The sequence below is a fragment of the Wolffia australiana genome, chromosome 10 (genome assembly GCF_029677425.1).
Source record: "Wolffia australiana isolate 7733 chromosome 10, ASM2967742v1".
Classification (NCBI taxonomy): domain Eukaryota; kingdom Viridiplantae; phylum Streptophyta; class Magnoliopsida; order Alismatales; family Araceae; genus Wolffia; species Wolffia australiana.
In genome coordinates this window covers 4376327-4403069 of record NC_135844.1, presented here as the reverse complement: position 1 = coordinate 4403069, position 26743 = coordinate 4376327, and the positions used below count along the sequence as shown (strand labels likewise).

Here is a 26743-nt window from a genome sequence, read left to right as displayed (position 1 = left end):
TATCAGCATGGGAATGAATAAGTGAATTTTCTAGAATTTTGTACGAATTTTTTAGGATTTTTCTGAGATTTATTTGAAGAGGAAATGTATTTATTTCAAGGAAAAAAAGTATATTTATAATAGAAAAAAAAGTATTTTATTCTTTTCGAACTTTCAAGGGTCTTTTTGCGAACTTTCGTTGCAAAAAGAGCCTGAAAGAAGCTCTCGGTCGCCACTACAGGCGTAAAGATCCAATTTAAAATTTTACAGGGTTTTATTGCAATTTTTAATATATATTTTTAATGTTTTTAGGAGAGATCGGAGGAGAGAGAGTGCACCAGGGGCATATACGCAATTACTTCTGGGCGGCGTCCAAAAGCAATTCCATGCTTTTTAAGGACTTTTCTGCAAAAAGGAGGATTCAAAATGCGCCAGCCAATGAGAGAGCGACTCGTCATTGCGTGTTTAAAAACGAAATTAATAAATAAATCAATTTTAAATCCAATGGATTAAATTGGTTTAAAATTAATTTATTAATAACTTTTGATCCTAAAGTCTGATTGAGATGATTTTTTATGGATTTTTTTGTCTTGATCCCCTCTTTCTATCTGTACGGTTGGATCATTCAGATCCAACCTACATTAATAGATAAATATTAAGTACTAAACGGGGGGTAAAATGGTGATTTTTACCATATAACCTAAGTATAAAAGCTAAATTTCGAGAGGGGGAGCTTATTCTTGATGGTTCTCTATCACAGCTGCAAGACAGAGAGGAGTCCCACCCTGGATCAAGTTATCTTGTACTTTTTCCTTGATTGTATTTGGATTTGTGCATTTTGAATGAGATTAGTTCAATTTCTTGTTTCTTCTTCTTGGTTTTGATCTGAAATTCTAAATCGCTTGGCTTGAGCGACATGTACAAGCCCTGATTAGGATTGAGAGGAGAATTTGAGGGATTCAACTAATCATTCAATTGCATTCCGAAGAAAAACTCTAAAAAAATTAGTTTTAATTCTTAGGAGATTAAATTACCCCCAGTTCAGTTTTGAATTATCAAAGTTGCAAAAACAAACCAAACTCAAATTAAAAATTCCCTTTTAACCTCTCTAATTGACCTCTTGGATCCTTTTATTAGGATCAAAGAAGCCAATTTAGAGCTCCATATTTCTTCAATTCATCTCAACTCTTCTACCCCCCTTTCTAAATTCTCATCTAATTAGGGTGACTTGATCCTCATTGAAGATCAAATTCAGTTTAATCAAAGTGAAACGACCAATACAATCACCAAATCGAATTCCTTACTAGCTTCCTTGGGCGACACTGCATTACTTATCACTATACATCTTAAGTGGAGTTCTTATAAATTTTATTGCATAAGCCAAAATCCACAACGACAAGGGCTAAAAATTGCATAGTTTTTACCCCTATTTTTGGCTTATCAGTATCCTTCAAATAGGAATGTTTAGAACGCATGCTTAAAGACTAGTGATCTCCGCATTACAATCTCATCATAATTCACTAAGTCCGATCATGTATTCATGGACTTCATTATACGCATCACACGTGCACTATAATGAATATGTTCTATTAATGAATATGGAACGAGATGAGGAATGTGTGATTGGCTTGCCGGCCACATATATTTCCATCAGATCCAACTTTTGAAAAAAAGAAAACAAAAAATGAAGACATTCTTGTTTGCTCTTCTCACTGACCTGGCGAGTCAGGAACTAGAGTTTCAATTTTCAAGTGCTCTTCACAGAGTTCGTGGAGTTCTATTTTCAGGATTTCATTTCTGCATTGGGATTAATCTGTGGAGGTGTTCTACATTTGTGTTCTGAGCCATGTTATTGATTGATGCGTGATAGGTACGTTGAATCAATCATTTCCCTCTTTTGCAATGTTGGATCTGCATTATGCATTATGCATTCTGTGTTATATACAACTATTGTGAATTGATTAGTCGGTAAAATCACAATGATATTCAAATGTGAAGAAGAAATGGACGAAGAGGTTTAATATTTCCTTCAAAGTTTGACACGACATCATCAAACGTAGGAAGGATTAGTATACCAAGAATGATTATTCATGAATAACATAAAAATAAGTTTATTACATCATTATGTGTTTGGCTCGACATCATTCGATGTTAGAAGAATCAGTAAAGCAGGGATGAACATCATGAATTATCATCCCAATTTTTCTACAATCGTATCCAGCCTTTCCTCCTGCCCTTTGGAATCCCAGCTGTTCCACATTCTTGGGATTTTAGTCGGCCATTAATGATAATTTCCAAGACACATTGGCATTCCTCTCTCTATCTATTTCCTTTGATTGATCTCTCTCACTATGCAAGATTCTCTCCATTTTCTGCCCTTTTCCACATAGGAAAATTGATTTCCCTTCCTGCATTTGGATACATTGCACTTAAAACAAATCAATATTTTAAACATGAATGTTATCAAAGATCAACAGGCTCATTGCACATCTTATTTAAACATGCCTTTGTCTTTCAACATATTTTATGTTCCTCTATATATATAATTTTCTGAAATTAAGAGTTTCCCTCATACCTTCTTCTTCCAAAAAATAAGCTCAATTTCTACATTTTTATTTTATTTCCAAATTTTACGATGTTGTTTGAACTGTTTGAACAATTCTTTGATCAAACACAAATGAACAAACTAAATCAATCAAATAATTAATTCGAACTCGATCTAAATTTTCGTGCGATCAAAATATTTGATCTGTTCGGATCGAATATTCAGTTGATCATTTGAAACATTCGAACAGGATTTGATTGATTCAATTTGATCCAAACCCCGATCCCTATTCTCACCAATACACATTGGGCTGTTCTTTCGGAGTCTTGTCTTTGGCCCAGCCCACTAACAAAACCCAATCACATGTGTCGTCATTCAAAAGAAATCTTCTTACTTCTACTATTTATTCGACATTCTTTTCTCCATCGGTGGCTCCAGAAAATCTACAACATTGAACAATAGAGATGATCATGAGTGGAATCATCAGAATATGTGAGATCCACCAATTCTTATGATTATACAAACATGGATTACAACAGATTAAGCCATAAAAAATTACACTACATTTTTAAGGTGTTGAAACTGATGGAATAGGTAAATCTTATATCACCCTAAATGAATAAATAATATTTATATTCAGTCAGTCACAAATATATATTTACTAGGCTCTTATTTCTCACTACACCAGCACAATGTGTGAGATCCACCAATTCCTATGATCATATCCACAGGGATTGCAAAAGATGAAGCCATCAAACAAAAAATACACTATTTTTTGAGGTGTTGAAACTTATGAAACAAGGTAAATATTACATGACCCTAAAGATTATATATTCATTGGGCTGTTCTTTCTATATTCATTGGACGAAATATCCGTGACGGTGACCTGACGGTGATGGAGGTCCTCGGACGGGTGATGTGACGGGATGGACGTCACGGATGACGTCGGTGACGGATTTGTAAAAACATTGAAAATCACCAAAAAAAACCTTAAAAATTATATCCTTAAGAGAGAGAGAGAGAACTGAGCTTTGAATTTTCGTCACCTGTGACGGTGATGCCGTCCGGTGAGGAGACGGTGACCGGATGACGCGTGACGGGACTGCGATGGATTTTTTCAAAAACCTGGGATGTATGACGGGACGCAGATGTGACAAAATGCTTGTCATGCCCCCGTCTGTCACCGTTCATCATCCGTCCCGTCACATCCCGGACGGACTCACGTAGTTACATTTCCCTTAGGGATTTACCCGTCGGACTAGGTCACTGATGACGTCCGGCATCATCTTGGTATCAGAGCATCGTCTCGGTACCCATTGAACGACGTCCGGGCTGTTCTTTCTGAGTATTATCTTTGGCCCGGCCCACTAACAAAACCCAATAACATATGTCGTCATTCAAAAGAAATCTTCTTATTTCTTCTGTTTATTCGACATTCTTTTCTCAGACTTCAGAAAATCTACAACTTTGAACGAGAGAGACGAGCATGAGTGGAATCATCAGTTATCGGGCTACAGCTTCTCCAATCCTCTCTCCGCCTTGTTGTTCGTCCAGAGGAGCCCGCGGAGTACCCCCAGCTCGATCCCTGTCCGTCGCCAGCCCCGTCGATTCGGAGATTTCCGAAGAACAATCCGCCAAGATCGTTATCCCCCGCCGATTGATTCTTCTTCGCCACGGGAAGAGTTCCTGGTCCGATCGATCGCTCAGGGGTGCGTGGATGTGTCTGTAATTTTCTTTGGTTTCATTGAATTTTCGGAAATTTCAAGTTTGTGTGGCCTGGATTGATGGCCAGACCATGACCGCCCGCTTAGCAAAGCCGGGAGGGATGATGCGATTGCCGTCTCTCGCAAGCTTCATCAGATGGGTTGGATTCCGGAGCTCATCTTGTCCAGGTTTACGGCTTGCTGTCTGTTCTCTCTTTAATCTTGAAAATATCGAATAAGTTTTTTTTTGTTTTTCATTCTCCGACATGAGCGTATTAACTGAAAGTTAGCTGATTTTTAGTTCCAAATTGTCTGTTGGAGATCAAAATCCTGATTTCTATCAGCTATAGCTTTAAGCGCTCAATTTTTTTAACAGTTTCGTCATTGGAGTGGTTTTAAAATAGAATGAAATAATTGAAAATTACGAGTCTGTATCAGAGTTAAAGGATTTGTAGTTCCAAATTTTCTGTTTGGAGATCAACATCCTGATTTCTTTCAGCATAGCTTTTAACACATTCGTAAGCGCTAAAATTCTAACAGTTTCGTCAATGGAATGGTTTTAAAATTGAGATTTTCTAGTTATAGAGTGAAACAATTGGAAATTCCGAGCCTGCATCAGAGTAACACGGAAAAAAGAAAAGCTATTCAACTTAAACACCAAGTCTGCAAACAATTTGGATATAAAAATCAGTCATCTTCTCCATTCAGGCAATTAATGGGGATTTGATAAAGCTTGATTCTAAATTTTATAAAAAATTATTTTCAGGTATAGTTAATGGGATGTTGCAAAGAGTCTTTGATTTTAATAACTGGAAAGAAAGGAAATACTTGGAAAAATTAAAAACCATACGTTTGAATTGGGGGCTTTCTCTGATCTTTCTTCAGCGATTCTGTGAGAACTAAGGAGACTTTGCTGCTGATGCAAGAACACTGGCCGAGTTTTCGGGAAGCAAAAGTGCGGTTCATTCCGAGCTTCTACTCCGTGGCGGCCATGGACGGGCAGACAGCAGAGCACCTCCAGGAGGCCGTTTGTGAGCATTCCGGGGATGAAATTCTCACCGTAATGTATGATCATGCTGCCTTTCTTGCAAAAAAACACAGAGCTTTTTGGGGATCAATCGATGATGAAATGATGAACAGGTGCATGGGCCACAATAAAGGCTGGGAAGAGGCAGCATCTATGCTTTCCGGGGCGTCGATTGAGCTGAAAACATGCAATGCAGCGTTGCTCCAGGCCTCTGGGCAATCATGGAAAGAGGTATGCTTGTTTCTTAAATTGACAAAGGTTTCTTAAATTCACTTTAAATTTGTTCTTAGATGTTCCTAGAATTTCAAATGGGTTGAGAGTCGGTGCCATTGATTTGCCAATTTTGAAGTAGACGAGTTGACAATATTCAATGCTTTTGGCTGATTATTTTTCATGCATTTTACCTTCGACAAATTTCCTCATATGGGGATCATGAATCTCTGGAAAAATCATTTCTTAGTTTTTTTAAATTTTTTTCTAGAACTTCCAGTAGGTTTTTAAAGTTAATCACATTGATTTGCTAGTTTTGAAGGAGTTTTAGTTGAAAATATTTCATGATTTTAATTTCTTTATATCTTGATCATAATTCTCTGGAAGAACTATTTCAAAATTTTTTTTAGATTTTTCTTGATCTTCATATGCTAATGTTTTTCCAGAACTTCGAGTAGGTTTTTAAAGTTAATCACATTGATTTGCTAGTTTTGAAGAGGTTTTAGTTGAAAATATTTCATGCTTTTAATTTCTTCATATCTTGATTATAATTCTCTGGGAGAATTATTTCTCAGTTGTTTTTAGAATTTTCTTGATCTTCATATGCTATTGTTGAAGCAGCATGGGTTGAAAATCTTCCGTGGTTTGTCTGATAATTCTTGAGAAAAACGAGTTTCTAAGATTAGTATGATTGGTTCTCAAAGTAACAAATATTACTGTTCATCAACTTTTTTCTTATAAATCTCTGGATAAAGTATGATTGTTTGTAGTTTTCTTAACCGCTTCAAAAGCTCCCACATAGTAGAATATTTACAGAATAATTTACTTTTTTAGCGAATTATTCCCGATAAAACAAGTAGCTTCATTCATCACGAATCGAATTGGGATATTTGTCTTCGCTTCCTGTACCCACTGTTTGGACATCGATTGTGTAAGATTAAACATGTTGACATGGTTTTTTATTTGTTTTCGTTTTAGGGAATGTGTTTTTTTTAATTATCATGATATATTTTGATCAAGAAGAAGCAAAAAACCTTCCTAAACGAAAACAATTATGATAATTATCATGATTTGTTTTTTTAGAAAAATCATCCTGGACGAAACAGATAAAAAACCATGTCAAGGTGATTTGCCCAGAAATGATAATAAATAAAACCCACAAGAACGTAGGTTAGTCGTAGCATTAATATAATGAAAAGCAATATGAATGCCGTTTGCAGATCGTTTTTCAATGATAAATTTATTTTTTGGAAATAATAAATTAATTATCATGCTTCTTTCTAATTTTCGAGTTTCTCCGTTTAGGACTCTCTTAAATTTGTACAGTATCTTATATTTATTTATTTAATTGTGTTTCAAAAGTAATTTTTTTCCTGGGAAACAAAAATAGTTTACATGATTTTTTTTTTAATTTTTCGTTTCCGTTTAAGACTCTAAAATTTGTACATATCTTATACGTATGTTTATTTAGTTGTTTTCCAAGAGCAATTTCTTTTTTGGGAAATAAAAATAGTTTACATAATTTAAAAAAACTTTCGTGTTCCGGTGAAGACTCTTAAACTTGTACATTATCTTATCTGAATATATTTTTATCCGCGTGCGCATTTGTATTTATTATTATGTAAAAAGTCTACCCTCCTCAACAAACCGTAAGATCTCTCTATATTTTATCCTAATTTATATACTTAATTAATTATCTGATGTAATATTTAGGCATTTGCGACGGCCGGCTTTGGGGGCTGGAAACTCTCGGGAATAGTCAAACCCGAGCCGCGTGAGGGTCAATGCTGAGCTGACAGTCAACGGTCAACGGGGAATGGTCAACAGTCAGAAGATTGTACATGTTTCTTTTGTCCAATCCTTTTTAACTTTAATTGGGATGCATTATTCTTTTTTTCTCTAATTACTTTTTTTCCATTTTGCATCATTTTTATTCTCTTATAATGCCCAATTAGTGGATGGTATAAATGGACCTTATTGGGCCTCAGATGGGAAAATGTAAAAAAGAAGCGGCCCGTACAGAGAGAGAAAATGTATAATAAAGAAGCAGGTTGCTGATTAAGAAACTGTTGGAGAGAGAGAAAGATAAAGAGAGAGGCTGTTGGAGAGAGAGAAACTGTCGGAGAGAGAGAGAGGCTGTTGGAGAAGGAGAGAGACAGTTGGAGAGAGAGAGGCTGTTGGAGAGAGATAGAGTAAGAGAGAGAGAGGCTGTTGGAGAGAGAGAGAGTAAGAGAGAGAGAGGCTGTTGGAGAGAGATAGAGTAAGAGAGAGAGAGGCTGTTGGAGAGAGATAGAGTAAGAGAGAGAGAGGCTGTTGGAGAGAGAGATAGAGTAAGAGAGATAGAGTAAGAGAGAGAGAGGCTGTTGGAGAAGGAGAGAGACTGTTGGAGAGAGAGAGTGAGAGGCTGTTGGAGAGAGAGAGAGGCTGTTGGAGAAGGAGAGAGACTGTTGGAGAGAGAGGCTGTTGAAGGAGAGAGACTGTTGGAGAGAGAGAGAGAGGCTGTTGAAGGAGAGAGACTGTTGGAGAGAGAGAGAGAGAGGCTGTTGGAGAAGGAGAGAGACTGTTGGAGAGAGAGATAGAGTAAGAGAGAGAGGCTGTTGGAGAAGGAGAGAGACTGTTGGAGAGAGAGAGAGGCTGTTGGAGAGATGGAGAGAGACTGTTGGAGAGAGAGAGAGGCTGTTGGAGAGATGGAGAGAGACTGTTGGAGAGAGAGAGAGGCTGTTAGAGAGAGAGATAGAGGATGTTAAAGACAGAGAGGCTGTTGGAGAGATGGAGAGAGAGATTGCGAGGCTGTTGGAGAGAGAGAGATAGTGGACGTTAGAGAGAGAGAGAGAGGATGTTGGAGAGAGAATCTGTTGGAGAGAGAATCTGTTGGATAGAAAGAATCAGTTGGAGAGAGAGATATAGAGGATGTTTGAGATAGAGAGGCTGTTGGAAAGAGAGATAGAGTAAGAGAGAGAGAGAGGCTGTTGGAGAGATGGAGAGAGAGATTGAGAGGCTGTTGGAGAGAGAGATAGAGGACGTTAAAGACAGAGAGGCTGTTGGAGAGATAGAGAGAGATAGCGGGGCTGTTGAAGAGAGAGATAGAGGACGTTGGAGAGAGAGGATGTTGGAGAGAGAGAATCAGTTGGAGAGAGAGATATAGGATGTTAGAGAGAGAGAGACTGTTGGAGAGAGAGATAGAGTAAGAGAGAGAGAGGCTGTTGGAGAGATGGAGAGAGAGATTGAGAGGCTGTTGGAGAAAGAGATAAAGAGGCTGTTGGAGAGAGAGATTGAGAGGCTGTTGGAGAAAGAGATAAAGAGGCTGTTGGAGAGAGAGATAGAGAGGCTGTTGGAGAGAGAGAGGGGATGTTGGAGAGAGAGATACTGTTGGAGAGATGGAGAGAGAGATTGAGAGGCTGTTGGAGAAAGAGATAAAGAGGCTGTTGGAGAGAGAGATAGAGAGGCTGTTGGAGAGAGAGAGGGGATGTTGGAGAGAGAGAGACTGTTGGAGAGATGGAGAGAGAGATTGAGAGGCTGTTGGAGAAAGAGATAAAGAGGCTGTTGGAGAGAGAGATAGAGAGGCTGTTGGAGAGAGAGAGGGGATGTTGGAGAGAGAGTGAGGATGTTGGAGGGAGAGCGAGAGAGAGGCTGTTGGAGGGAGAGATAATCTGTTGGAGAGAGAGAGGATGTTGGAGGGAGAGAGAGAGAGAGGCTGTTGGAGAGAGAGAGAGAGGATGTTGGAGGGAGAGAGAGAGGCTGTTGGAGAGAGAGAGATAATCTGTTGGAGAGAGAGAGAGGATGTTGGAGGGAGAGAGAGAGGATGTTGGAGGGAGAGAGAGAGAGAGGATGTTGGAGGGAGAGAGAGAGAGAGAGGATGTTGGAGGGAGAGAGAGAGAGATAATCTGTTGGAGAAAGAGAGAGAGAGAGAATCTGTAGGAGATAGAGGAAGAGAGAGACTATATATAAATAAGCAGACATGTTTGCTAAGTCTTCAGCGAATTGCAACGACTCGTCGCACTGTCTACTAAAGTCTTCAGCTGATTTCTTGAAGGGGGAACTCCATCCTTCTTCATCATCGCCGAGAGCAATATCAATCCCGTAATATTTCCAGCGATCGTCGTCAATCGCGAGGTAATTCTCTCAATTATCTTCCGTTTTAAAATGTTTTTTCGCGAAGAATTCCTGTCGAGAGCTCGCTACTGCCACTAAAGGCCAAAGAAGCAATCGTTCTATTTGTTCTTTGACCTATCATTCCATTTTGCAATGATTTGGAAAGAGGAGGGGAGAATCCTCGTCGTTGTTCTTGTCCCTTTCTTTGGAATCCGTTGTCTGTCTGCATTTTATCGTCACAAGATTTTAGTCAAATCAAGATACAGTGAGCATCATTCTGTATCCAATTAAGCTTGACACAGATCGTCTGCTCTTAATCTTACGGTCCAATATTCATTATCTTTTCCGCCTATTTAATTTTCTTGCTTTTGAAAATCCAATGAAAGCTAACGAAGTTCGTCTGGGCATTTTGGCCGAATTTGGAATATTTTCTTAATATTATATTGAATATTTATTGGATTGTGTAAAACATAATAGATATTGGAAATATTGAGATTTCATCGGACTTTGATTTCTGGAATCTAGATATTCATTATTGATGTGAAAGTGCAGAGAATAGTGAGACATTATAACGATGGACTAAGACAATTAGAAGATATGAAGCAATATTTGATTTTGAATTATTTTGATATTCATTTAAGGAACTGAAATTGAATCTTGCTCTTATAATAATCGTTCTCTTGCTAACTCGCTGATCCAATATTCATCGAGCTAATCCCCCTTGTTCACTTTCTTGTCATTGAAAATTTGGATTAACTTGTGTTTTTGAACAGCTAGAGAGTCGACATGGGCAGCGTTATTGGGAAAAAAGGGGAGTCGTCAAGGATTTGTAGAACGTCTTCAAAGCTTGAGGTGAAGATGGCAGAAGCGATGAAGAAGAGAGCCCAAGCAGGGACTACATTGAAGTCGTTCGACAACATAATCCTCAAGTTTTACACAATCGACCGAAGCATAAGAAATTGCAAGTCAGTCTTTAAACAATTCGGTAAGTTATATGCTTTTCATGAAACTATTTAGCATAACTTTCCCACGACTTTTTGAATTCGTATTTTGATTCTGATGCAGATCAAGACTCCAATGGTTCAATTGACCCTGAAGAACTGAAACGCTGTTTACAACACTTGGGAATTGCGATGACAGAGGAGGAGATAGAAGATTTATTTGTTTCTTGTGAAATCATGGAGGGCATGGGGATGAAGTTCAACGAGTTCATCGTTCTCCTCTGCCTAGTTTATCTTCTTCAGAAACCCACACCCTCTCAAACTGTATCCTTTGTTGAAAAAAATCCTGCGAAATTTCTTTTGATCAAATTTTTATGCCTGGATAAATGTTCCTATTACTGGTTCATTTACTTCTTTATCTTTTATTAGTGGAAGGCCCGTTTTCTGTGAGTTTTTAATTCAGTTTTAATAATGCCTACTTTATTTAATATTTAGACGATCTAGTAGGACTCATTTATTTATTTTTCATGAATAATTATCTTATTTATTTTTAAAGAGATGGGTGTATTTTATGGAACGAAATTTTAATGTCGTTTATGGAATTTTCCATGACATGGTGGGTAGAAATCCGTGATGGGTCTTGCAGAACTTGAAGTCGCATTCGAGGCTTTGGTAGATGCATTTGTGTTCTTAGACAAGAACAAGGATGGTTCTGTTAGTAAGAACGAAATGATCGAGGCCATGAGTGACACAAAGTCCACTGGACCCTCCTCACGTGCCTTGGCACTGAAAAGATTCGGTAATCCTACTCCTCTCTCCCTACACCTTTCTCTCTCCAAGAAATTCTTTATCTCCCTCATCAATATTTCAAAAAATAAAATCTCCGTCTATCAATCCCTTTTGATAAGAAATTCTTCATCCCTCTCTCTCTCTATCTCCCTTCATCAATCTCTCTTAATATGCAATTATTTATCTCTCTCTCTCTTTATCTCTCTTAATATGATCTGTCTCTCTATCGACCTCTGTATAGGACGCACACACAGATCTTTCTCTACCGACCTCTGCCTTTTCAACATCCAAATTTCTATATCTCTTTCTAAAATCTTTCTCTACATCAATCTCTCTCACTATGTTGCCTTCTACCTGTCTCTCTTTCTCTTTTCAGTGTGCAAGTTGTCATCTCTCTCTCTTTGTTTTTCTCCCTCTATCAATTATCTCTCAATGAGCCAATCGCTATCTCTCTATCAATCTCTCAGAATATGCATCTTTTTATCCATATCTCTGCCTCTCTCTATTGAATCTCCCTCTATCAATCTCTCTACCATTTCCTTTTATTTTGCAAATCTCCCCTTCTCTTTACCACTCGCCATCAATTGCAGCTGTCTATCCCTTGTTCTCTCACCCAACACTCTTTCTAAATCGCGGCTTGCCCCGTTCTCTCACTCTACAGTCTTTCTCAATATGCCACTCTCTCTCTCTAGAAATCTCTCTCGATGTCCTGCTTTCCACTACTCTCTATGAAAATTCGTTTCAATATGCACCTCTCTCTCACTTTCGATGCTTCACTTCTCTCACAATTCCCCTCTCTACCCTTTTCTCTCTCTCTCCCTAACTTCCTCTTTATCCCCCTCTCTCTCTCTCTTTCTTGCAAAATGCAACTCTCTATGTAATATGACTATCTTTATTTCTTCCTCTTTCACTCTAACGCTAACAATATCTCTATATGCTACTGTCTATCCCTTTCTCTCTCAATAAATCTACAGCTTCTTTCCATTAGGCATACTCTGATACCCAATTTTTAATATGAAATTAATATTTTGTTGTTGCAATCGGGGCGCAGAGGAGATGGACTGTGACCGAAACGGCAAGGTCAGCTTCAAAGAATTTGTCTTTGCTTTCACCCACTGGGTCGGCCTCGAAAGCATCGAAGGCATCGAACGTGACAAGAAGGACAAGGAATGAAGCATATGTCCCCATTCGCCTCTAAAACAAGAAAGTCAACTCTGTCTGTCAGTGGTCAATGCCCCAGTTGTTGCTGAAATTTGATGATCCCCCGGAGGTACTTGGCTTTTACCTGAATCTGTTTTCTGAGCCCAATAAGGCCCAACTGGTCATCCCCCTCTCCCAATATCCCAAAATCAAGGAAATGAAAGTGCACAAGTGTAACAAAATTTGATTGGACCGAAAAAACTTGTATTCTGGAAAATTTTAGCACAGATTTCAAACACTTTTCTTCTCTGTAATTCATTCGTTTTATTCTGGTGCACACATGTAAAAAATATTGATTGGACCGAAAAAACTTCTATTCTGGAAAATTTTAACACAGATTTCAAACACTTTTCTTCTCTGTAATTCATTCGTTTTATTCTGGTGCACACGTGTAAAAAAAGTTGATTGGACCGAAAAAAATTCTTTCAAGGAAAGTTTTAGCACAGATCTGAAACAGATTTCTTCTCTGTAATTCATTCGTTTTATTCTGGTGCAGAGGACAGGAACGAACAAGATTAAATGTCTTTTGCAGCATAGTATCATGAAAATGTCATACGGTTTTTTCAAAAATTATATTCTATTGGGCTCGGTATTCATTATGTGAGCTACTTTTCGTAAAATCATGAAAAAAAAGAATTTTCGAGTCTAGGAGTCAATTTCTGTTTCTTTTATCGTCTAGTATAATTTTATTTAATGTAATTACGTGGGATTTTATCCCTAGACTATATGTGTGCACATGATGTTGTGAACATTACAATTTGATGAGTGCCCTGTAAAATATAAGTGGCAATCTTTTAAGCATTTTACACGAATGATCTCAAAAGCAACCTGTTTAAAGTAATCGCCAATCCCTGATATTATAATCTCAGTTTAGTGAGAGTATTATGAATTGACGATTACATAAACCATCCATTCATAATACTCTCAGTAAACTGAGGAATTTATCAATCTTATTTATGCTGAGATGGCATTCTGTTACACCACTAGTATCAAGAACTAATTTAAAAAGGAAATATAATTTATTTATTCCATTTTCGAATAATAGTTTGTTCAAGTAGCTTTATAACCTAATTGGAATTTCTGACCTTTATTAACCATGTGAGAACTTATCAATGAGAACTTATCATCTAGACTTATTGTCCCTAAGACAGAAGTGTTGAAAGAACTTACAGGGTTTCTAAACAAATAATAATAGGAAAATCAGATGAAAATTTCACACATTTCTATAAGACACACTGAGATTGGAAAACAATGTTCTTGAGTTTTATGAAATTAATCATATAAGAATAATTCTCGAGACAAGCTCCCAAATAATTTAGTATAAAATCATCTTCACAAAATATTAGGAAGAACTTAAATTTCAAATTAAATTTGGAGCCATCAAATTCTATTTAAACCAGGTATTTTAAGCACAATTTCAAAATAGCAACAATAATATTTTGTTGCTTGCTTCCAAAATATACCACTTAAATAAACAAACTCAGATAAATAAGTATAAGAATAAAATCGAAATAAATTCATTTGAAATCCTAAATGGATTATCAAGGAATTGTTTAAAAATACAATTCCAATACATACTTTCATTTCTTTAAAAGTTCATAGAAAAACGCTATCAGAAAAGAGAAAGAAATCAGATAGATCAACTTGAAGTGAAACTATCCCTTGAAAATTGCCACAAATGATGGATAATTACCATTAAATTTTATTTTAGCAAAATAACTAATGTATGGATTAATTGTAATTCGAATGCATTTCACAGATAAATCACTTCCATCATGAAGTGATGACTTCCCATCGGAAATATCATAGCACTTTATTATAATTTTTGTCTCCACAAGTCAAATCTTATATAATTAGAGTATATTTATAGCATTTATTATAATTTTCTATTTTATTATAATTTCAATTATACATTCACAATTCTCTTAATGGGCTCGGGACGGGACGCATAGTCGGACCGTGCGTCGTCCCGTTCCGCCTGCGTCATCCGTTCGGGACACGTGGAAAGGTAAACCGAAGCTTCTAGTAAAAAAGGATATAATCACAATAAACAGTACTATAGGGCATGAAAAAATTTCCACAACCTTTCAAAAAACTTAGCCGTTGCATCGAAACAGTTTCCGGACTTCGTTCAGTTCGTTGTCGCGGTATATAAATACTGTTTATTCTTGCTCGCTCCGAAACTTCACTGATTTCCTCGCGCGAGGATCGAGAGAAGAATGTTCACAGAAGGACTCGACGAGGCCGCCATCAGCTGGGTGAAGGGGGTAGAATTTCGATGTTCTTCTCCTCTATTTATAATAATTTCTACATTTCTTTCTATTCTCGAACGAGTCGATCGAATTGAACGAAATCTCGTTTCTATTTTTTCGAATTGGAAAAGACATTTTTCTAGGGGTTAAATTCCAGTGATCTTCTGCTCCTCGATTTCTTTCAGCGATTACTGAACGGATCGTTCATGTGTAATTAAATCTTGTTTAACTTGGATCTTATCCTCAATGTCATCCAGTTATTCTCGAACAGATCGAATTTATCAAAAATCCTGTTTTCTACTTTGGGATTCGGAGATAGATTTTGCTGCAGGAAACTTCGATCTTCTCCTCCTGATATTATCAATCGAATTGACGGAAATCTCGTTTCATTTTCCGATTTGGAAAGTGATTTTTCGAGGGGTTAACTTCCAGTGATCTTCTCCCCAGTTTCTTTCAGTGATCACTGAACGAATCGATAGTATTTAACTTAATCTTGTTTCGACTCTTCGATTTGGACATTGATTTTCAGGGGGGCGATAGCGATCAAAAGCCGAGGTCTCCTATCGCAACAGATTTACAATCTCTGTGCAAGAATAACATCCACCGACCGTCGTCGATCGTCCCTCTCCCACCTCTGAAGTTCATCCCCGGCGTGCTCGGATCAATCCCAAGTTTAAGCGCCGATCTCAACGATGATGAAGAGAGCATCGCCTCAGCCCTAAGTGTCGTAAATCTCAGTTACTCGGATTCCATTGAGGAAGAATGCCCTTTATCAAGCGATGAGGAGGTGAAGTCCTACGTGAAACCATCGCTTTTAGTAAGATCTCACGCGTTGGAAACCCTAAAGATTGAAATTCCATCGACAACAGCAGCAAATTACGCCATTAATCATGAATCAAGAGTAAGATCAGACTTTTTAACTTCAGTCCTAGATCAGTTTTGTCGAATTTATGATTTTTTATGCACAATTTCGGATTAGGTTCGGGAATCAACGGGGGATTTGGCATCAGCCCCGAGCGCTCCTCCAATATTTGAGATTGGAAGAGAAAACAGTAGCGTTTGTGAGGATGAACATGAAGATGAATATGAGAAAGATGAAGGAGACGCCATTGAAATGAAGGACACGGCACCGGAGAAGGTCTCTTCGGAGATGAAACCTCAGATTGAAGATCATGGTGACGAATTAATTAACTATCATAGTAGCAGCCAAAATGCCTGGCAAACGTTCGTCGCCTACGATGCTTGTTTTCGACTATGTCTGAATGCTTGGTCAAGGGGTTGCATGGAAGCACCGCACTTCCTCCAAGATGAGTGTTCTCTTCTGAGGAACGCATTCGGGTAGGTTGATCGTTCTAATACCGTTGCTTTTTCTTTGAATTTCTGGGTTGATTTCTTAATTAAAGAGTCCGATGGAGAATTTTTTCAAGTCTTCTTCGAATTTGAACCTCTGATCATGACTTCTCTCCTGAAGAGCTGTTTCGGGTGCGTTGATTGCCTTAATAACGAGACTTCTTTGTTATTGTTTCAAACAAATAGCCGTTGGATTGTCTTCAATTCTGCAGCTTATAGATGTTCTTCCAATTTCGAATAAGTAGCCGTTAGTTTGTCTTTGATTATGCAGTTTACAACGGTTCTTGCTGCAACCGCGTGGTCACAATTTGAGGAATGGGAATTCCCTTGACAGCCCCAAGGAATCAAGTGGCGTGAAAGAGAAGAAGACGATTGAAAAGATCAAGATTGAAGGTTTGATGTATTTTGATTATCTTATGTTTTTTCAGAAACCCGGATTTGATGGTCTTCATGTCCTCTTTCATATTTATGGTTCTGTATTCATAATGAATTCCACGTTCGTAAGTTAAATTCTATTAATGGCTTGGACATGTTCTTATGTCTGGTAGTGAGTTGACCGAAGTCAAAGTTTGTGGATCAAGAGTTGACCAGACCACTCAAAGTTTGATATATTGTACTAATGCTCTCCATCACTGATAGCAATGACGATAGGATAATGATGAGCTATCATCATACCCGTCATTCACAAACAAAGAGGGCGATAGAAATAATCATCGTCATCATCGTTTCGTGTTCGGAAGTAGGATGAGGATCACGATTTTGTCGCACGATTGTCACCTGTCACTCTCACTATGACAATATTGTCATCATCAGTCATGCTATGGATGATGATGATGGTGACGGGTTGTCAATGATAATGGTGGTTTTCGTCATCATCCACAAACGCCATTTTCAGCCGAATGCCTTTTGCAATATTTATAATCATGAAAAATATAATCGGTTTTCTTTCGGTGGTTACCAGTCAATACTCAATAACCAATGAAGCCTTTGTTTTATTAACCTATCCAAGTGGTTAATTTGATTAAGTGATTGGGGAATGATAGTTAGGAAAATTCGGTTATTGCCCCTGAGAAAATTTCAAGGAGAGTACTCGCCTCGCGCATTGCTGATGAAGTCTGGAGCTGATTACGTTAAACAAGCTTCAGCGTTGTTGAGGACTCAGATCAATACCCTAAAAGCCATGCCATCTCCATCTGCGCAGGAAGGTATATTACCGTCTCAAGCTAATATTATTCGTCTTTTATGCCATTTTTAATCAGAAAATTAATAAAATATTTCATTTCAGATTCTTTATTTTGCCTGTTGTCTCTGAGAAGATCAACAGAATCAAGTGAAGATGAGGCTCCAGCTGCTTGCTTGCAACCAGGAAGTGGAGATTCTCATGTCCTGTACGTCTTCAATTTTGCAGATAACGCCCTTAACATAACCAAACTCTAGTTTTACCCTGTAATTAAAGAACATGGCCTTTCTTTATTTTCGTCTCCGTAAATTTATATCTGTTTCTCCTCAAAATCGATCATCACATATTCGTCAATCCATTTTATGAAGAAAATGTTAAATACCTCTTCATATCTATGGATTACCCAATATGTGCAGAGTACTTGAAAATACGAGTCACAAATTTCCAGTACCAAATTCTATATAAACAAAGAACATACTCCTTCAGTATTTTACTTGTGTCTGGTTCTCTTGAAAAAAACTATTCACATATTTCTGTACCCATTTGAAGAAAAACTTCATCAAATAATTCTTCATAGATATGGATTGCTCCAGATCCTTTACAGTTATTGAAATTAAAGTCATAAATCCTTGTTATCAAATTCCAAATATTGTCTTTTCCCGTTTCTCCTTAAAAAAGTGCAATCATATATAAATAAAATTTTCATCAAATACTATTTGATAAAAAATTGTCCACTATTTTTTCATCTTATCCAATGTGAAGTCACATGATTAAACAACTTGCAGCTACCCCGAAAGCCTTGGAGATGCCATCGTTATTGAAGTCCAAAATTCCAGCAAAGCTTCTCAAGGTCGAGCAATAATTCCCGTTTCATCACTGAGTGAGAACCCCGTATGCAACCATACCTTCTTCAAGAAAATCTCTCTCGCAATATTCTTCACAAAAAGTTAAACCATTCTTTACTATTATTAAGGGAGACAAAGCTCAGTGGTGGCCAATCCAACGTGGAGACAATGACTGCGTTGGGAAAATTAAACTCTCAGTCACCTGCTTGAGTACCTATGCTGGGACGGGCAATCTAAAGGTAATCTCTCATAGATTGACAATTTTTGTTCTTGGTTAGTGGCCGGCGATTGATCTATATCTCAATCACATTGACTGGACAATCAGATCATGATCTGAGGACGTCGGATCGATCAAAATTTTGTATCAGATCACGATCCAGCTTTCTTGATTGATAAAATTGTTCTTATCGACAAGATGATCAGATGATGATCTCATGATGAAGGATTTATCAAAGACTTCTATCAGATTACCATGCAGCTATCTTGATTTATCAGAATATTATATCGATCTCAGGTTGTAGGATTTATCACAATTTTCTACCTGATAACCATACAGTTATCTCGATCACTTTTGTATCAGATCACCATCCAGCTCTTTTAATGGATATAAAAATTTGACTGACCGATCAAAGATCATGCTGATGTAGACCCCTAGTTCTTGCATTAAATTTAACAAGGTGAACGTTAATAATAAGCTGCTCTGACAAATACAGGGTGGTAACGTGGGAGAGACTGTGGTTTTTGACTCGGTGTTGGAGGCCGCCATGCGTGCACAACGTATTGGTCCTCGAAACTTAAAGCTCGAGGGGTCATGGAAGTGGCTTCTTAACGAATTCGCCGATTATTACGGAGTTTCAGATGCGTACGCCAAGCTGAGGTATGTTTCACGAAAATTCTTAGCTTGTGGATAAGGATTAGTGGATGAATCGTGTGTAACTTTCAACAGATATGTTTCATATATTATGAATTTGGCGACACCAACAAAGGACTGTTTGGAGTTGCTGCACGACTTATTACTGCCAGTGGTAAAAGCTCGCCATGCAAACAGCCTTAGCAGGCAGGAGGTATCTGTTCTTGAAAAATCCTAAAAAAAATTATATTGCTTCTATGATTATTATAGAACGTCGAATGTTTCAAGCTTCTGTGACTAGGACAAGAATGAAATAAATAATATAATGCATCTGAACTTCAAGTGTTAAATTATTTTCTCGTGTTCCCTTCATCATAAAAGCATAAAGACACCTAACTGTTTTTAACTGATTGGATAATAAATCACGCAGAAAAACTTGTTCCTAGAATGTGAATCTCAAGTGGACAAACTTCTGGCGAGTACCTTCACAAACTATAAGTCATTGGATGATCAAACTCCGAGTGGATTGGTTGAGTCTTCCCATCGTCTGTCGGAGACTGCTCCTTCAGCCTTGGCTCCAGCAGTACAATTGTATGTTCTCCTACATGACATACTTTCTCAAGAGGGCCAGACCAGACTGAGGAAATATCTTCAGGTAAATGGATTTTGATCTTGAATCTTATATTTTTTTGGAAAATAGTTTAATTTCATTACTTCCTGTCTTGGATTAAATGACAATATTCTTAATTAAATTTCACGCATTAGTGGTGTTCATGTTCAGCGCAATATAATGTCTTTCACCAGTATTTTAATTATTAATTCTAACCGTTTTTTAATTATGAAGGCAGCGGCAGCCGACAGGTGCAGACGGCGCATGATGGAGGCCGACGAGTTCGTCCTAGTCAACAATGAAGGCCTAACCAGCGACCCAGTCACAATCTCCACCGCTTATCACAAAATGAAGGGCCTATGCTTAAGCATCAGATCGGAGATCGATGCGGACATCAAAATTCATAATCAGCACATACTCCCCAGGTTTAATTTATTTTTATAAAGTGAAATTTATCTCTCAAGAGCCTTTTTAAAATGACCGTCTAGTGTGAAATATATCTCTCTAGCGCCTTTTAAGTTGTTTTTATCATGTAAACTACAATCCGTTGATTAGGGTTAAGGAATTTTGCTATTTTTATTTTGTAAGAGTTTATTTATTATTTATTTTGTTATTTTTATCACGTAAAATTCATCTATCTTGAACCCTTTAATGACATAAAATCTGTTTAAGGAAATCTACTATTTGTATTCCGGAAAACATATTGAAAAGCTTATCTGTACTATTTTGATAGTGTAAAATTCATCTCTCTTTACATAAAATTTTGCTATTTTTATCATGTAAAAGTTTATTTATTATTTATTATTTTACTTTCCTCATGCAAAATCCATCTCTCCTGAAGACTTTAATGACATTTTACTATTGTTAATAGTTTAATAGCTTACTTCTGTATGATGCAAAATCTGTTGATTAATTTATAAGAATTTCTTCTACTCAGCTCTATAGATCTTCCGAGCATATCAGCATCTCTCTACAGCTCTGAGCTGTGCAAGAGACTGCGGGCTTTTCTTGCGGCCTGCCCGCCTTTCGGCCCTGCCGCCCACGTGACAGATCTTCTCAGCGCTTCTGCGGACTTTGAAAGAGATCTTCAAGCGTGGGCAATCCCGTAAGTTTTTTTTTTCAGAAATTACGTTGAAATAATTCAAAATTTGGATTTTGAGCTTGAATTTGTTGATTTTGTGAGCAGGAATGGAGTGGTATCGAGGGAGCTGTTCCACGATTATATAATGGTGTGGATTGAAGAGACGAGGCTTCGGTTGGTAGAGCAGTGCAGAGGAGAGAGAGTGGCTTGGTCTGGGGCTCTGACAAATTACTCTACGTCTCCTTTTGTGGAGAGCATGTATGATCAGATCAGGGGGGCATTGGTTGAGTACGAGGCTGTCATTAATCGCTGGCCCCATTACCTTCTCCATCTGGAAGCTGTAAGTTGTTCCTCTCTCTCTCTCTCTCTGTAAGTACATAGTCTCTTTCTCTGTTTATCTGTTTAAGTGTATATAGCCTCTCTCTCTCTATCTAGCTATCTCTATAGTTCCGGATCGTCCCAGATGTGGACGATGGAGGGGACGAATTTCGTCCCGTCCGAAGTCCAGATTCTGTGTATGAAAACCACTATTCCGACGGTACGAAAACCGTCCCGTCCAGTCCTACCAGGACGAATTTTCGTCCCGCCCTTCGTCCCGGACGAAAAAAAACATTTGGTATCTAATATATTAATATAGATTTTTCTAAGTTTCTAGGGAAATATGGAGAAGAGAGAATCCTAATGGACATATGTATAATTATTTCTGAGCGGCGTCATTTCAACAAATGGAGGCCACGTGGCAACATTTCAACCGGATGTGAATCCGGCGGTTTTTCGTCCACATTCGTCCGTCCATTGTCCGAGACGAATTTTCCAGACGGACAGTTTTGTCGTCTCAGGGGATGAAAATCGTGCCGTCTGGTGGTCCCCAGAACGAATTTTCGTCCCGAATTTCGTCCATACCCTTGGACGGGACCATTTTTTTGTCCCGGGACAAAAAAATCGTCCGGTCCGCGTCCCTGAACTAAAGCTATCTCTCTAGTCTGTCTCTCTCTGTCACCGTTTCTTTCTCCATTTAGAAGCTGTAAACTGTTCTTTTTCTCTCTTTCTCTCTCTAGATTCTATATGGTCTCTCTCTCTATGAAGCTCTCTGTTTCTCTCTCACAACTCTTAACATATCTCTGTCTGTCTCTTCTCTGTCTCTCTTCTGTTTACGTCTCTGCATATTTCTTTACTTCTCTTTGACGATTCTCTCTGCATCTCGTTTTCTGTATCTCTGTCCCTCTCTGTTTCTATATCTCTCTTCGATTTCTCTCCTGATCTCTCTTCCTCTCTAATGACTCGTCAGATGTCTGTCTGTCTGTCTCTATATCTTTCTTCTGTCTCTCTATCTCTGTCTCCTCTCTGTTTATCTCCATACTTCTCTCTAACAACTCTTTATATATCTCTGTCTCTCTCTCCCTTTTTATGTCTGTCCATCTCTATATCTCTCTTCTTTTTTCACTTCCCTATCTCTGTTTCTCTCTCACAAATCTTATGTCTCTCTCTCTCTCCTTTTCTGTCTGTCCGTCGTGCTCTCTCTCATTGTTGCTGTTTTTTTGTGTAAAGGCTGTTGCTGATGTTGAGCGTACGATCATGAAGACCTTAGAGAAGCAATGCGCAGAAATTTTGGCCCCTCTGCGAGATGGCTTTCCTAAACTCCTCGAGAAGCATGTTCAGAAGCTCACCGGACGTCAGTCCAATCCCATCTATCAAGTTCCAGACCAGGTATCTCTCTTTTTATCCCTCTCCCTAATAACTTATCCTTCAATTTATCCTTATTTCTGATTATATATCAATCTTTCCAGGCATCTATCGACGTCTATTCATATATGTTTCCATCTCTCAATCTATCAATCCATCCATCGGTCTAATTATCAATCTATCCATCTATGTATGTCGCTAACTTTATATCTCAATCTATCCATCTATGTATGTCGCTAACTTTATATCTCAATCTATCCATCTATCCATCTATCCGTTTATCTGCTTAGCTGTCATCCATCTATGTATCTATTTATCTATCTACTGATCTGCCGATCCATTTTCATTTATCAGTCTATCTATCCATTTGCCTATTCGTTAATCTGGCCATCCATCTGTTCGTCTATCTACCCGTTTATCAATATATGTATCAGCCTATGCATTCACTTATGCACTAATTTATTAATCCATCGATATATCCAGCTATTTGCAGATCTCTTCATCCACCAATCCATCTATCTATCTGTCCTTCCATTTATCCATCCGTCTGTTCATGAATCTTCCTCTCTGCCTTTCCATTCTATCCATCCATTTATCCACCTATTCACTTGTCCACGAATCTGTCCATCTATTCATATTTATATCTCACTATCTCATGCGAGTGTTTTTCATGAAAACCACAGCTGGGGTCGTTTCTAAACACTGTGAAGCGCATGCTTGACACATTACATGTAAAAGTGGAGCATCAGCTGAGATCCTGGGAGCCAGCATTGACCGTCGCCATCGATGGCAAATCCACCTTCGGAGAGCAGATGAACGGCGTCACCGTTCTGCTAAGGAAGAAGTTCAAAAACTATGTTGAAGCAATTGTTGAGAAACTTATCGCCAATGTAAGCATCATCATCATCTTCATCATCAGAATTATCCTCATCATCATTCTCATCATCATCATCGTCATTATTATTATTATTATCATTATCTACATCATCATCATTATTACCAGAATCACCATCATCATCATTCATCTTTAATATCAGCATTGTCATCATCATCATCATCATTATAATCATCATCACTGTGATCATATTTATTAATTATATCAGCATCATCAAATGACCATCATTATTATAATCATCGTCGTCATCACCATCGTCATTATTACTACAATTCCCATTATCATTATAATCATCATTATTATAATTATCACCAATATCATCATCATTAGTATCATTCATTATCATCACTCTGACCATTCTTATTATCATTATTAACGTCATCATTTCATTATCAATACTAGTTTTCTCATCATTGTTATCATTATTATCATCTGAGCTGCAGCATCATGATTATCATCATTGATTCTTTCTGTTTTCATCCTAATCACTGTAATAATTGTTGACATTATTCTTAATGTTTCAGGGTGGTTACCGACCCTTTTCGGGTGACCGCCTTTTTTGTTATTCAAAAAAATATATATTCTTAATGTTTTTGAAGGCAAAGGTGGCGAGAGCGACGAGGCTGAAGAGAGTGCTGGAAGAGACGAGGGAGACAGACGGAGAGGCGGAAGTCAGGGAGAGAATGCAACCGTTGAGGCTGCAACTTGCTGATTCCATGAGAAACCTTCATGGCTGCCTTTCCGGCAGGATCTTTGTCACTGTTTGTCGCGGCCTTTGGGACAGGATGGGCCAGGTATCAAAATCTTTTAATCTACTTTTATTGTGTTTTCTTAGTAATAATTCATTTTCAAGAAATTCCTCTCCAAGTTCTTATTTTGCAGTACATTTTTAAAATATTTACTTTCAAGTTATTCTTTGTAAAAAGATCATTTCCAAGTAATCTCAAAGTGTTTGTTACGAATGATTCTTCGTAAAATATTACACTGTTAGCTCTGAAATGGTTCCTTTGTAAGTTTTAAGTACTTCATTTTAAAGTAATTTCTGGGTCATTTATTTTTTTAATTTCTTCCTAATTCTTTTTCATGCAATCCTAAGTTCTTTTTTAAAAAACTCTTGAATAAGTAATTTTTGAGTACTCTCCTTTCAGTTAAGTATTCATTTCTCCTTTTTTTTGGTATTTCAGGTTGTATTAGGGTTCCTGGAGAGCAGAAAGGAGAACAGGGTCTGGTACAGGGCCTCAGACCATGCCTTGTCGGTAAGCGCGTAGACCTGCCGCCACTTCAGGCTTTGACTCTGGGTGTTGACTTTGGAGTTGACTTTATGTGTTGACATTGACTTTGCAGGTATTGGAAGACTTGTTTGCCTCTCAGATGCAGATGTTGTTGGGGAATTCTCTCCAGGAGAAGGATCTCGAGCCACCGCGGTCGGTGGTGGAGGCGCGGTCGATTCTCAGGTGAGGTTGTTCTTTTGTTTATGGCTATTAATTATTTAATTTTTGGGGATAGTTTTTTCTCCAATAATATTTTTTATTTGGGGGAAATTTTATTTTGTCCATATTATAAAAGCTTATTCATTGTAAGTTTATGAAATCAAGTGCTGGAATAAAAATTATTTTGTTTGACGAATTGTTTTGAAAGTAGACTTGATAGTTCCTCATTTTAAAGGGCGCAAGGTGAATAGATTAAATATTATATAATATCTTACAAAAAATTAAAGCATAGTGTTAGGTCAGGCATGATATCTTATAATATGAGTTATTTTCTAGTTACCATAGACAAGAAAGATAAAGCTGTAGAAATAAATTATATTTTATTTTTGGGAACTTTTTCTCTGAGAAAGAAGCTAACCGGTACAAGTCTGTAAAGACATGCAGAAAAGATACTAATCAAGCGCTCTGACAAAAGGGAAGAAAATGAAAGAAGAATTGAAAAAATCAAATAAAAGATATATAATTAGCGTGGATGGTATGCTACATTTTACCCTAATTTGATAAAAACCACAATCTGAGTTTTTACTAGACATTGATTAGGGTCGAAATGATAATCATATAATAATATCTTGAAGATATTTTGGCATTGGCAGTCAAATGTGAAGCAAAGGGGAAAAAGTAAACCTCGGGTATGATTAGAGAATAGGCCAAACATCGTAAAACTATAGTACCCATGTCCTGATCTTCCACCTAAAGTACTTGATACAAGGCTTTAAATTGTAAGTACATAGATAAAAGCCTTATTATCTATCAGATTTTCAATGGTTTAGAAACTTCCTAGATATGTTTCCCCCTACCTAAGCTAGCACATGTTTATAAAGTTGCTCTTAAGGACACAAAACAGACAATTTCCTAATTTTTTATTTTATTTATTTCACTAAATTTATGTTTTAAAAAATGTGAATAAACATGTATAAATGTGAATTAGTCAAATAAAAATGCAAATAAATATTGATAGGATTTACCTAAAATTATTAATCAGTAGCCTGTTATGCATAAAAAATGAAACCTAATTTTCCTGATTGAATATGATAATATGTTATTTATATGTTTAAGTTATATTTAACTAAATTTACAGCCAATCCTAAATGCCTATCGACTTGAGCCAATTATTTTGCCAGAGAGAAATTTGGCTCTGTTGGGCTAAGTAAAAGGAGGGAACGTGCGTGGAGGCTTTAGTAAAAAAAAGATTATCCCAAGACATGAGATAGAGACAGTCTAAACCAGTCCATGACAAAAAATAGATACTTAGATATCTAGTATTATTTTTTGTTAATATTCCAATAGAGTGAACATAGATACCAAGAGGGATGAGTAATGTTTCGAAGAATAATTGTAAAGTCACACACAATAATTAAACTATAAATAAATTTAATTTCTCAATTCACCCTCCTCCCTTTAAATAGTTAATGTATCTAAGATACCTAATGTGTAATGCTTGGTGATAACATAATTGGACAAAAAAAGATTGCCATGGAAATTTACTTATTCTATTATCCTTCACAGATAAAAATAAAAGTTTCACCTCTTTTGTTCACATACTCCCAACCAACCTTCATGATTTTTTTGTTTCTTTTATCTTCTCTAAAATATATATTTTACCAATGGAAGAAATATCGTGTAGACGAGGATTGATGAATCTCATCCTATCACTGTTAAATAATTCTAAGTGGATTAAAAATTATGTATAGTTTTGACTTCTCAACTTTAATAGATTATTTCAAATATAGCTTAGGTCAAGTCAATGGCAGATGCACATAAGGATGTGTAAAAAATATTTATAACACAAGAATTGAAGGACACATCTGCTCAAAATAAATCATTTAATCTAGAGAGTTTTTCTTGAATGATTGAGGAAAATAGAGGAGATTGCTTTGTCTAATGCCACAAACTTGACTACTTGCCTCGCTTGCCTCTGTGTGTCACCTTTCTCATAATAGTGTGTCTCTGAAATTTTCCACTTTGATGATTTACTTATTTTTTCTCAAAGACAGAAAATTATTCAATAAATAGGAAAAAAT

At 37.3% G+C, this 26743-nt stretch overlaps 3 protein-coding genes across 3 annotated transcripts; all 3 read left to right on the top strand.

The window, feature by feature from the left end:
- The first annotated feature begins 3953 nt into the window (after nt 1-3953).
- LOC144708543 (Phosphoglycerate mutase family protein) lies at nt 3954-7391 on the top strand. Its single transcript, XM_078581914.1, has 5 exons — nt 3954-4233; nt 4317-4416; nt 5113-5292; nt 5368-5485; nt 7178-7391. Exons 1-5 carry the CDS (start codon nt 4011-4013, stop codon nt 7253-7255), a joined length of 699 nt encoding a protein of 232 aa, XP_078438040.1. The 5' UTR covers nt 3954-4010; the 3' UTR covers nt 7256-7391.
- A 2036-nt stretch (nt 7392-9427) lies between these two features.
- Nucleotides 9428-12740, top strand: LOC144708545 (Calcium-binding EF-hand family protein). Its single transcript, XM_078581915.1, has 5 exons — nt 9428-9577; nt 10330-10541; nt 10622-10821; nt 11122-11296; nt 12338-12740. The coding sequence occupies exons 2-5, from the start codon at nt 10343-10345 to the stop codon at nt 12457-12459; spliced, it is 696 nt and encodes a 231-aa protein (XP_078438041.1). The 5' UTR covers nt 9428-9577; nt 10330-10342; the 3' UTR covers nt 12460-12740.
- Nucleotides 12741-14630: 1890 nt separating this feature from the next.
- Nucleotides 14631-24858, top strand: LOC144708870 (portal protein). The gene is made up of 19 exons (XM_078582318.1): nt 14631-14753; nt 15268-15639; nt 15718-16076; nt 16360-16481; nt 17132-17293; nt 17374-17476; nt 18054-18159; nt 18242-18352; nt 18827-18990; nt 19060-19177; nt 19394-19618; nt 19808-19998; nt 20511-20678; nt 20760-20994; nt 22203-22361; nt 23021-23227; nt 23832-24026; nt 24417-24488; nt 24577-24858. The coding sequence occupies exons 1-19, from the start codon at nt 14706-14708 to the stop codon at nt 24688-24690; spliced, it is 3231 nt and encodes a 1076-aa protein (XP_078438444.1). The 5' UTR covers nt 14631-14705; the 3' UTR covers nt 24691-24858.
- The last annotated feature ends 1885 nt before the right edge of the window (nt 24859-26743 follow it).